The sequence below is a fragment of the Zingiber officinale genome, chromosome 8A (assembly GCF_018446385.1).
Source record: "Zingiber officinale cultivar Zhangliang chromosome 8A, Zo_v1.1, whole genome shotgun sequence".
NCBI lineage: Eukaryota > Viridiplantae > Streptophyta > Magnoliopsida > Zingiberales > Zingiberaceae > Zingiber > Zingiber officinale.
In genome coordinates, this window is record NC_056000.1 from 53,894,507 (window position 1) to 53,906,493 (window position 11,987).

The following is an 11,987-nucleotide window of genomic DNA, read 5'->3' on the forward strand; positions in this document are numbered from 1 at the left end:
TTCATCTTGAGTTAGGTTTGACTAATCACCCAAAACTTAGTATAACTTAGGTAGGTAACGTGTACCAAATGGACAAGATCCATATTATACCTCATCTTAAGTTAGTTTTGGCTAATCGCCCAAGACTTGTATAACTTAGTAGACAATGTTTACCAATTACATCATATGTAACTCTTGTATAACTAAGTGAACAAGACTATTTGGTCGTTTCCCCATCTCATGAAATCCATATTATAACTCATCTTGAATTAGCTTTGCCTAATTGCCCAAGACTAATATAATTTGAATTACATCGTATGGAATATGCTTCTAAGTCCTCAATTTAATTGAGGTAACGTAGTTAAGTCTCACCTAAAGTTCAATAGTCGGACATTACAATTGTCCTGTCACACTCTACCAAGATAAAATGAGTCACTTTGCTTTAGCAAAACCTGACTACAAATGATCGAGGTAATAGTGAGTACCAAACTTTAGTAGGTATATTAAAAGGACCTAATTGCGATTAAACTACACATGTATCACATACAATCATAACATATCATGGCATACATCAATATATACGCTAATTTAAATATGACATGGCTATGGCCCCATCAACTATGATCTTCTCAAGCCAATGAGAAGATCAAAAGGTCAACTTAGGTCAAAACATCTTCTCTAGGTGTCTCATTGGTCGTCGTGTGTTGTTGTCCTTTTCCCTTTTTCACCATCGTCAAGTAGACTAGTTCATTTCTAATTTGTACATTACAAAATCTAAAGAAACCTCGAGTTACATTCGAGGGTAGTCTAAATTTACAACAAGAATGAAAAGGTGAAGGCACGACACGCATGCCGTATTATGAATTACAACATACACACTCATCCTATCACATTGGGGTTAAATGTCATAACCATGCACTATGTTATATAACATTGATAATATTTTATGACATAAAATATACTATGATTGCAACCAAGAATTATGAGCCACAACACCACGGCCCGAGACCATGTTGCCCATAAAACCTTTAGCCAAAATCTTGCTGTTCACAACAGTTTTAGCCAAGACCTTGTTGTTCACAACATCTTTGGCCGAGAGCTAGTTTGGCCGAAACCTTGTATGACGGAGACCTAATTTGGCTGAAACCTTGTTTGGCCGAGACCGTTATGTTCACAACAACTTTGTTTTGGTCCCAACAAAACAAAGACTTATAATCATGCATATCATAGTAATCATCTCATGTAATTTCTATATCACATATAAAAATCCAACTACAACTTAATATACGCCTTCGCAAGCGACTCTGATACCACTGTAGGGATATAGTGCACTAAACACGCAGAAAGCGCAATGGAAAACAAACTAGATCCTCTCTAGCAGATCCATGCGAAGGAAACCATATACTAGTTGTGATGAGATTTATACCTTTGTTGCGTGCAATCCCGACAACAACTTTTCTTTGAATCAAAATCTCAATGCGATCAAGTGTTCGCGCCTCTACGGTATCCACACGAACACGTTTGGTTCGTCTCACGAACTCACGATTTGGAGAAGAAACAATCTCGGTTGTGCTAGCAACCATCCAAGGAGGTTTCGACCATGAGAAGGGGAGGAAGAAGAAGAAGAAGCTCAAGAGTTACACTTTTCATCTTAATGAAAAATTCAATCAAAAAATCTATTTATATTTATCCAATAAATACCAAGAGTTTTTTTTTCTTTGTATTCTTTTTAATGGGTTGAATTATTATATTGGATTAACCATTAATCCAATAATCCATGAGTTTAACTCATTAATCCAATGTGTCTAATTAACCATTAATCTAATAACCTAATGAGTCTAACCTATTAATCCAATGTGTCTAATTCGGATTGGACTCAATCCAATGACTGGAGTCATTTGAGTCTAACTCAATGAATAACCCAAAAAGTCTAATCATCTTATAATTGATTCTTAAGGCTAATACTAACAACATTAACTGATTTGGATTCTGATACGGATATGTTGAGGGGCTCAAAAGGAAATAGGAGAAAGGAAAGGGGTATTTTCGTCATTGCACATGTTGAGGGTTTAATGCATTAAAGAGGCCACTGTTCTACTTCGAAGGGGAGGAGGGGTGCTCTGGCTTTTCCGCCGCCGACACCAGGGTGTCATGGGTCTCCGCCGCCACCCAACACAGGGGTTGGGTTTGTTTCTTGTAGCCACCGCCAAAGAAGGTCTTCTTCCTCTTCATCTCATGCTGTTCGCCGACGCCATCGTCAGCCACCACCGCCTCTCCTCTCCTCCTCCTCCTCGCGTCGCCGGCCTTCGGCCCCTCTCGCCATCCCTCTTCTTCCTTCTTCTCTGGACACACGGCAGCGACGACGAGCAAATGAGCGCGTCCAGTAGAGGAGGATGCTACTTGTGCCGCCTTCGTCGTCGACTATGCTAGCCCTTCGCCGACCCTGACGCCACGGGGGAGCCGCCGTTTCCTGCGGGTGTAACCGCTGTCGCCTCCAGCGGCCGCCAGCCGTTGCCACTGCCTCCGGTGGGCATCGCCGCCGCCCCATGCCGCCTCAGGTGGCCATGGATGTCACCGCCGACGCCCCCAGCGGGCATCAACGTTTCTTCCGGCGGTTGCCGGTGCCTCTCGCCGCTGCCGCCGATGCCTACAGCGGGTGTTGCCTCCAGCGAGCCCAGGTTTATTTACTCTCTAGACAGCCGCCATCTGGCGAGCCCAGGTTTGTTTACTCCGGCCTTCGGGTCAAGATGATGTTCGACCTACAAACCGATGTGGTTCCGGCCATCGAGCCGTTGGGTTTTACTTTGCGCATCGTTATTATGAGTGTGAGTTATCTGTACTATCCGGCCTGCGTGCCGCGTATCGTCTTGCGAGCCGTTGTCATGTCCCGGCCTACATGCCGCTTTCCGGATCCAGGCTGCACCAGATTCCGTGCTATCACCTCCAGATTTGGTTCCTTAGCTGGTTCACACCCATCCACTCGTCAAGGCTGCGACGGTTCGATTAGCAGCATGATTGACTCACCCATCCATCCGAGGGTGTCCCCCCGGGGCCAGGGTACGTTCTCGTACTCGTTACTTATTTCATTGTGCCACTATTTATTCGACTGTTTATGTATTCGTGGGATCTGCCTCGAGCACAGAGGTACCAGAGACCGGGGCAACCTGGTCACTGGCTGCAGGGATTGTTGACCAGAAGACTTCAGGCGACTTGGTCAACGCAGAAGACAGCTCGTCACCGGGTCATGGGGATGCAGTCAACCTTCCAGACACGTCATTCCGACAGGTTCATCTTCTCAGCTTCTCGACAGGATCAAATTGGCGCCGTCTGTGGGAACATACCTGGTCTGGAACGTGAAGATGAACGGCGCCGGAATAGTCTGCCATCCTCATGACCTCGGTTAGTTTTTCAGTTATATTCTATTTTAGTCTAGAATTTATCATAGTTTCCCGAGCAGGGCCTCCCGCGCCGATCGGTCGGGTGTATATTATCCGAGCCCCGAGCTCGTTGACTAGGATCCTGTGCCGATCGGCCGGGCGCGTATTATCCTAGCCCCGAGCTCGTTGACGAAGACCCTGAGCCGATTGGCCGGGCGTGTATTATCCGAGCCCCGAGCTCGTTGACGAAGACCCTGCGCCGATCGGCCAGGCGTGTATTATCCGAGGCCCGAGCTCGTTGACGAAGACCTCGCGCCGATCAACCGGATGTATATTATCCGAGCCTCGAGCTCGTTGACGAAGACCCCACGCCGATCGGCCGGGCGTGTATTATCCGAGCCCCGAGCTCGTTGACGAAGACCTCGCGCCGATCGGCCGAGTGTATATTATCCGAGCTCCGAGCTCGTTGACGAAGACCCCGCGCCGATCGGCCGGGTATATATTATCCGAGGCCCAAGCTCGTTGACGAAGACCCCGCGCCGATCGACCGGGCGTGTATTATCCGAGCCCCAAGCTCGTTGACGAAGACCCCGCGCCGATCGGCCGGGCGTGTATTATCCGAGCCCCGAGCTCTTTGACGAAGACCCCGCGCTGATCGGCCGGGTGTATATTATCTGAGCCTCGAGCTCGTTGACGAAGACCCCGCGCTGATCGGCCGGGTTTGAGTTATATTTGAAGACCGTCGAGCGGCGACGTTAAATCCCAGAGTCGAACCGGCGACTATAAAAACCCTGGCTTGAAGACCGTCGAGCGGCGACGTTAAATCCCAGAGTCGAATCGGCGACGATAAAAACCCCGTCTTGAAGACCGTCGAGCGGCGACGTTAAATCCCAGAGTCGAACCGGCAACTATAAAATCCCCGGCTTTAAGACCGTCGAGTGGCGACGTTAAATCCCAGAGTCGAACCGACGACTATAAAATCCCCGGCTTGAAGACCGTCGAGCAGCGACGTTAAATCCCAGAGTCGAACCGGCAACTATAAAAACCTCGTCTTGAAGACCGTCGAGCGGCGACGTTAAATCCCAGAGTCGAACCGGCGACTATAAAAACCCCGGCTTGAAGACCGTCGAACGGCGATGTTAAATCTCATAGTCAAACCAGTGACTATAAAAACCCCGGTTTGAAGACTGTCGAGCGACGACGTTAAATCCCAGAGTTGAACCGGCGACTATAAAAACCCTGGCTTGAAGACCGTCAAGCAACGACGTTAAATCCCAGAGTTGAACAGGCGACTATAAAAACCCCGGCTTGAAAACCGTCGAGCGGTGACGTTAAATCCCAGAGTCGAACCGGCGACTATAAAAACCCCAGCTTAAAGACCGTCGAGCGGCGACGTTAAATTCCAGAGTCGAACTGGCGATTATAAAAACCCCGGCTTGAAGACTGTCGAGCGGCGACGTTAAATCCCAGAGTCGAACCGGCGATTAATAAAACCCTGGCTTGAAGACCGTCGAGCGATGACGTTAAACTCTAGAGTCGAACCGGCGACTATAAAAACCCCGGTCTTCACGGACCAATTCATCGAGTATTCTTTCTCTCCCGTTCGGGGTCGAGCTTATCAGAGCAGCTATCTTCCCCGTTCGGGGTCGAGCTTATCGGATCTTCTATCTCCCCCGATTCGGGGTCGAGAGATCATCACTGGTCTCGGACCAGTTCATCGGATATTCTTTCTCCCCCATTCGGGGTCGAGCTTATCAGATATTTTATCTCACCCATTCAGGGTCGAGCGATTATTACTAGTCTCGGACTAGCTTGTCAGTTATTTCATCTCCCCCATTCGGGGTCGAGCGGTCGTCACTGGTCTCGGACCAGCTTATCAAATATCTCATCTCCCCCATTCGGGGTCGAGCGCTTCTCACTGGTCACAAACCAGCTTATAAGAGAATTTGTTTCTCCTATTCGGGGTCAAGCAGTTTTCACGGGTTGCGGAGCATATCGGAGCATCTTATCTCCCCCGCTCGGGGTCGAACTATCTCCGATGGTCGCGGATAAAGGGTGTCTCTACTGGTTTTGGACCAGAATATCTCATAGGCTATGCGCCCGTTCGGCTCACGACTTTCGCTTTCATGCGCCTCCAACTGACGGGCTACACTCTAGTGTGGTTCATGCGCGATACGCCCGATCGACATCGGCCACTCAGCTTTACTCGATTGTCGGGCCAGCATTTTACGATCGCCCGTTGACTATCCTTGGTGTTGCTCGATCAACACTCTCATAGCCGTCCGACCGTTATCGCTTGACCATCCGTTCGGCCACACACTTGAACTAGGTCGCATGATCGACGCTCTTTAGGACGCCGTCACATTTTATAGTCATCTGGGCGATATTTTGCTAGGCTTGATTTCCATTCTTCTGAGTGCTTGGTCGGCATCTTCGCGGTCGCGCGCTTGGCATCGTCCGCCTGGCGCCTATACACCCGATCGACATTCCGATAGCCCGGTCGGCATCTTCGCGGTCGCACGCTCGGCATCGCTCACCCGCTCTGTCTGTTTGTCATCTCGTGTGTCGCTCGGTCGATTATCATTTCACTCGCCGCTCTCTTGACATTCTGTCGCCCGTTCGGCATCGCGTTCTGTCGCTCTCTCGGCATCGTTCAGGCTGTCGACTTGGCATTATTTCTCGCAGTTCGCTCGGCATCCCTGCCATCTCCCGCGCGATACCCTCTCGATTACTCGGTTCGTATTTTCTTTTTATTGCTTGATCAGCATCTTTTTGATCGCGCGCTCGACCCAATCGCCTGTCTTTCTACCTGATCTGCATTATCTCTGTTGCGGGGATCGCATTATTTTTCGTCGCTCGCTCGATGCTACTTGAGTCATTTGTTCGACATCGCCATAGCTACTCGTTCAACATGATAAGATGAACCCAGTGATTTCGCGTTCGGTAGCGATTCTGTTTAGGGCTTGGTCCAGTCAGTTGGACTTGCGCCTCCTTCGACTAGACTTGAAGGGGAGACTTGTGATACGGATATGTTGAGGGGCTCAAAAGGAAATAGGAGAAAGGAAAGGGGCATTTTCGTCATTGCACATGTTGAGGGTTTGATGCATTAAAGAGGCCACTGTTCGTCTTCGGAGGGGAGGAGGGGTGCTCTGGCTTTTCCGCCGCCGACACCAGGGTGTCATGGGTCTCCGCCGCCACCCAGCACAGGGGCTGGGTTCGTTTCTTGTAGCTGCCGCCAAAGAAGGTCTTCTTCCTCTTCATCTCATGCTGTTCGCCGACGCCATCGTCAGCCACGACCGCCTCTCCTCTCCTCCTCCTCCTCGCGTCGCCGGACTTCGACCCATCTCGCCATTCCTCTTCTTCCTTCTTCTCTGGACACACGGCAGCGACGACGAGCAAATGAGCGCGTCCAGTAGAGGAGGACGCTACTTGTGCCGCCTTCGTCGTCGGCCATGCTAGCCCTTCGCCGATGCTGACGCCACGGGGGAGCCACCGTCTCCAGCGGGCGTAACCGCTGCCGCCACCGCTGACGCCCCCAGCGGGCATCGACGTTTCTTCCAGCGGCTGCCGGTGCCTCCCGCCGCTGCCGCCGCTGCTGCCGACGCCTAAAGCGGGTGTCGCCTCCAGCGAGCCCATGTTTGTTTACTCTCTAGACAGCCGCCATCTGGTGAGCCCAGGTTTGTTTATTCCGGCCTTCGGGTCAAGATGATGTTCGGCTTGCAAACCGATGTGGTTCCGACCATCGAGCCGTTGGGTTTTACTTTGTGCATCGTTATTATGAGTGTGAGTTATCTGTACTATCCGGCCTGCATGTCGCGTATTGGCCTGCGAGCCGTTGTCATGTCCCGGCCTACATGCCGCTTTCCGGATCCAGGCTGCACCAGATTCCGTGCTATCACCTCCAGATCTGGTTCCTCAGCTGGTTCACACCCATCCACTCGTCAAGGCTGCGACGATTCGATTTGCAGCATGATTGACTCACCCATCCATCCGAGGGCGTCCCCCGGGGCCAGGGTACGTTCTCGTACTCGTTACTTATTTCATTGTGCCACTATTTATTCGACTGCTTATGTATTCGTGGGATCCACCTCGAGCACCGAGGTACCAGAGACCGGGGCAATCTGGTCGCTGGCTGCAGGGATTGTTGACCAGAAGACTTCAGGCGACTTGGTCAACGCTGAAGACAGCTCGCCACCGGGTCATGGGGATGTGGTCAACCTTCCAGACACGTTATTCCGGCAAGTTTGTCTTCTCAACTTCTCGACAGGATCAGATTCAATATTATCCATGCAAAAGGAGCTATTGGTGTATGGTTTGAAAAATGAAAAACTAGAAGTTAGTATGAGAGACTCGACTTGATTTCTTTGAAATTTTAATAGAGGAACAATTGGAAACCCAATATATGATGATAATATAGTATTCGAATCAACTAATATTGTATGTGAATCTGAGAGAGAGTGAATTCGAGATGAACCTTATAAATGAACTTCAACTCTTATATGAACTTCAAATCGATCAAATAAAGTAGGCAAAGAAACTCCTTTGACACGGATAAACATAAATACAAAATTAGACAATGTGACTAAACTTGAAGGATTCAAGTAAAAATGTACTCAATTTATTACATGTCATCCCTTTTTAAACACCTTTTGCTACACAGCCAAATAATACACCCCAAGAGAAAGCAACAACAGAAGAACAACTCTATCACTCATGCCATGCAACTGAGGCACAGACACCCTGCCCAAAAATCCTTTAGCAAATTCCTCTGCAAAAACAACCCAACAGAATAAGACAAGAAAATTATATATATATATATATATATATATATATTAAAAAATAAAACATAAAATTCAGTTGCCTTCTTTGGTATTTGACAGAGGAGCTCTGGAGGTATCTTGTAAAGGTCATCATCTACAGCTCTTGGCTTGTTCTTCTTCTTCTCCTCCTTCTTCCTCTCCTGCAACAAAGCAAATCACCTTAAAACAAGAAAATGGTGGAAGAGTAATTCACTAATCGATCAATTAACTAATTACTGACCTGAGGCAGATGTTTGTAGGATCTGAGTACCTCGAAGAGCTCCTCGCCATCTTCCACAAAGAATTGAGCTTGCACAAACCCATCGACATGTTTCTCTTCATAGAAATTCCAGCTACCAAAAGATGGAACCTTGTACGGCCCCTTCATCACATCCTACAGAAACATATACACACAAAGATTTAGTTTACAAATCCTTTACACGATCAGTAACGCTAGCTTCTTGAAAATTTTCACTGGTTGTACCTCCATTTTGGTGCTTTCTTTGACTGCAAAGGGAGACAAAGTGGTAGTTTGAGGCTTGATGGGTGTGGTGGCCTTTATAATGGTATTAAAGTTGGAGTTTTGGGAACTTTGAGGTAGGTAGCTGGCTAGCTAGGGCACTCAACTCTCACGGCCATGGGAGGTAATTAAGCTTTCTCATCGCCATGCATGCTGATAAAGTTGAAGCTTTCATGATGTTGGCTGTGCCATGCAAGGGGCTCTTTTTAGGCTTTTGTTGTGCAGCAGGAGCATGTGTTGCTGCTACCTTGTCACCTCAAAAGGGAGGGAAGCAGCAGGCCAGGGCAGTCATGGATGGATGTTCCCTAAACATGCCTGGAGAATGCAAAAGAAAATTCACAAGAAAAAGAAAGAAAGAAAGAAAAGAAAGAAAAAGAAAAAGGGACTACTTGGTCAGTTAATTTGGATGGTCTAAGTAAGCTCAAAGTAGGCTAAGCAAGTCGATGTCAATGGGTTAGACAAGTTAGACAATCCAAATTAATTGAGTGGGTCGATCAATGTAGTCGATCTCAAAATATTGAGTTATGTGGATCAAGTGGTTCAGATCAAGTAATCAAGATGAATGATTCAAACAAGTTGATCATGCCTAGTAGTCCAGAATTCGTCATCAAACGCCTTGCAGTTGCACCGCGCCGGGGCTTTTTGCCTTTTGTTTTTACATTTCATGCAACACTTTTTTGAAGTTAAAGCACACTTTAGATTGAATGTTAGATACGTATCATGTGCTAAAATAAATGAAAGAAAAAAAACATAAAGGACAAAATAAATATATATAAAAATAACTTGAGAAGTTATTTTAACTACGAGTAGTTCATACTAATTACATTATTTTAACTTAATGTTTGAGTTGCTGCTCGAATCGATCGATTTTAATTAGTTAAACTAGTGGTGTGAATAATTCATGTCTCTATTTAATTAGGTAGTTAAACTTGATTTTTCAGTGATCCGCATGAGCTACATGGTTCAGGTTTTGGTTGTGCCAAACATGAAATGAATGCGTCAAATGCGGGCCTAATAAGGATCGGTTACTTCATAATTTTGACAATCGTAAATTATAATTTAATTAAAATAACCCTCAAACTTTTAAATAAGAAACTGATGGTGAGCGCCAAAGTAAGAGACGAACCACATGGAACTAACATAAAGATGAAGAATCATGGGTTGATGAGGTGGCAAAAAGTGAAGGTCAGTGGTTATGGGAATTGTTTAGGTTTAATGATTTTAAAGTAGTAGTTATGTAGTTGAGTTAGTAGATGAGAGACAATGAGAAAATGTCATAGCTCGGTGCACGAATTTCTAGTTAATACAGGTCTTACTGAAGGATTTTTTACGTAGTCTTATCTTATTTTGCATGAGATTATTTTCAAGGCTTGAATTCATGACTCTAAGTCACACAACAACAACTTTACTTTTATGTCAAAACTCTCCTTCATATTATTATAAAAATATAATAAATTATATACATAATAATAAATTATTATATTATATTAGACTCTTCAACAAAACAACTACAAGGATGAAACGAAAAGAAAATGAAAATTTTATCCTCTTTTCTAACCGTCTCGGCTAGCTCTAATAATAAGAAAAGGTAAAACAAGAGCTGCTTTTGTTGGAGAAGAAGAATGCCTAGGGTTGTTATTAGTTGGCTAGAAAACAACAAAAGGATGGGACGAAGAAGGGTTGTTGCTCTTGAGAAGAGGAAGAATAAAAGAGAATTGCCATTGGAGAAGGAGAAAAAAAAATAACTAAGCTATGGTTAGAAAGAAAAGAAAAATAGAGAGGAAAAGATAAGAAGAAGAAGAAGAAAAGCCAACACCTGGAGACTTAATTGACGCGGTTGCACATGTGGAAAAGAATTTTTAAAAAAATCAATTTTCTCAAAAATTTCTTAACTTATTTTAAAGCGATTGAATCAGTTTAATCCAACTAAACGTGGTTCTGTCATAACTTGACCAAATCAAAATTAAATCAACCCCGATTTAGACCAACATATTCTTTATCTTCACGCCTGCTCGATGGAATTTGTTTGACGGTAATTCCATTTTAAATCGACACATTCACTTCATGTTTGATATTCGATTTGTTGATTTATTTATTTTATTAAAAAATTCAATATTTAGTAAAATTTATATAGATAATAATAATTTAAAAAATAAGGTTGGGTTATAGCCTAGGACGGGCCTAATGTGGATATGTCTCTAGCGATATTATGAAGTTGGTGGTTAATATTGAGGAGTTAGTGGAGTATAATTAAGGGGTTAGTGTATTAGTGAGTAAGTTATATACTAGCCTATAAATAAGCTATTTGTTTGTCTGAATATATTGAGAAAATTTATTTTATTCTCCTAGCTCATCTTTGACTCTTTTATTATTTTTCTTAACAATGGTATCAAATCTAAGTTTTGAAAAAAATCATATCTTCTGAAAGTTTTATACAACCAGTCATTTGTCGATTTGATGGTCACTATGACCATTAGAACATTCTCATGGAGAATTTCTTAAGATCCAAAAAATATTAAACGGTCATGATTTCTAGAGAAGTAGATCGACAAAAGATGTTGTGCTAATAGATGCACAATTGAAGGATCTTAAAGTAAAGAATTATTTCTTCTAAGTTATTGATCGTTGAAATCAAGCAGATTCAAGCACTTCGTTCAGAGTTCGAAATGCTCTGAATGAAATCAGGATAATCAATTGCAAATTATTTTTCAAGAACAATGACTATCATTAACAAAATGTAGCTCCTTGGCGACAAGACAGAGGATGTTCTTATTGTCGAGGAAAATTTTCAATCTATGACACCAAAATTTAATTTAATTGTTTGCGCTATTGAAGAAACAAATGATGTAAGTCTATGTTCAATTGATGAATTACAAAGTTCATTGTTGGTTTATGAGTAGAAAATCAATCAACATGAAAAAGAGAAGCAGACATTGCAAGCTTAATTAAAACATCACTCTACAAATGATAGAAGTGATAGAAGATGAGGAAGAGGCAAAGGTTGAGGCAAAGGAGGTAGAACAACAATGATCATTGGAACCAACAGTAAAATCAATATCAAGAGGGTTATTTTCAAAGAAGAGATAGATGACGTGGAGACCATTATTCAACTACTAATAGAACAAAGTCAACAAACAAATCTAAAGTTGAATGCTAATGTCATAGGTATGACAATTATAGACCGAAGTGTTATACTAATTTGAAGAAACAAAGTAGAGATCAAACTAACTTTGCAACATAAAAAAAAAAAATCTCTTTTGATAATATGTTATGAGAAAGAGAAAATTCAACAAAATATATGATATTTAGATA

General features: G+C 44.3%; 1 protein-coding gene across 1 annotated transcript; it reads right to left on the minus strand.

The window, feature by feature from the left end:
* Positions 1–7,874: 7,874 nt before the first annotated feature.
* LOC122012151 lies at positions 7,875–8,690 on the minus strand. The gene is made up of 4 exons (XM_042568599.1): positions 8,640–8,690; positions 8,397–8,549; positions 8,218–8,316; positions 7,875–8,124 (listed from the first exon to the last, which is right to left on the minus strand). Exons 1-4 carry the CDS (start codon positions 8,643–8,645, stop codon positions 8,068–8,070), a joined length of 315 nt encoding a protein of 104 aa, XP_042424533.1. The 5' UTR covers positions 8,646–8,690; the 3' UTR covers positions 7,875–8,067.
* Positions 8,691–11,987: the final 3,297 nt, after the last annotated feature.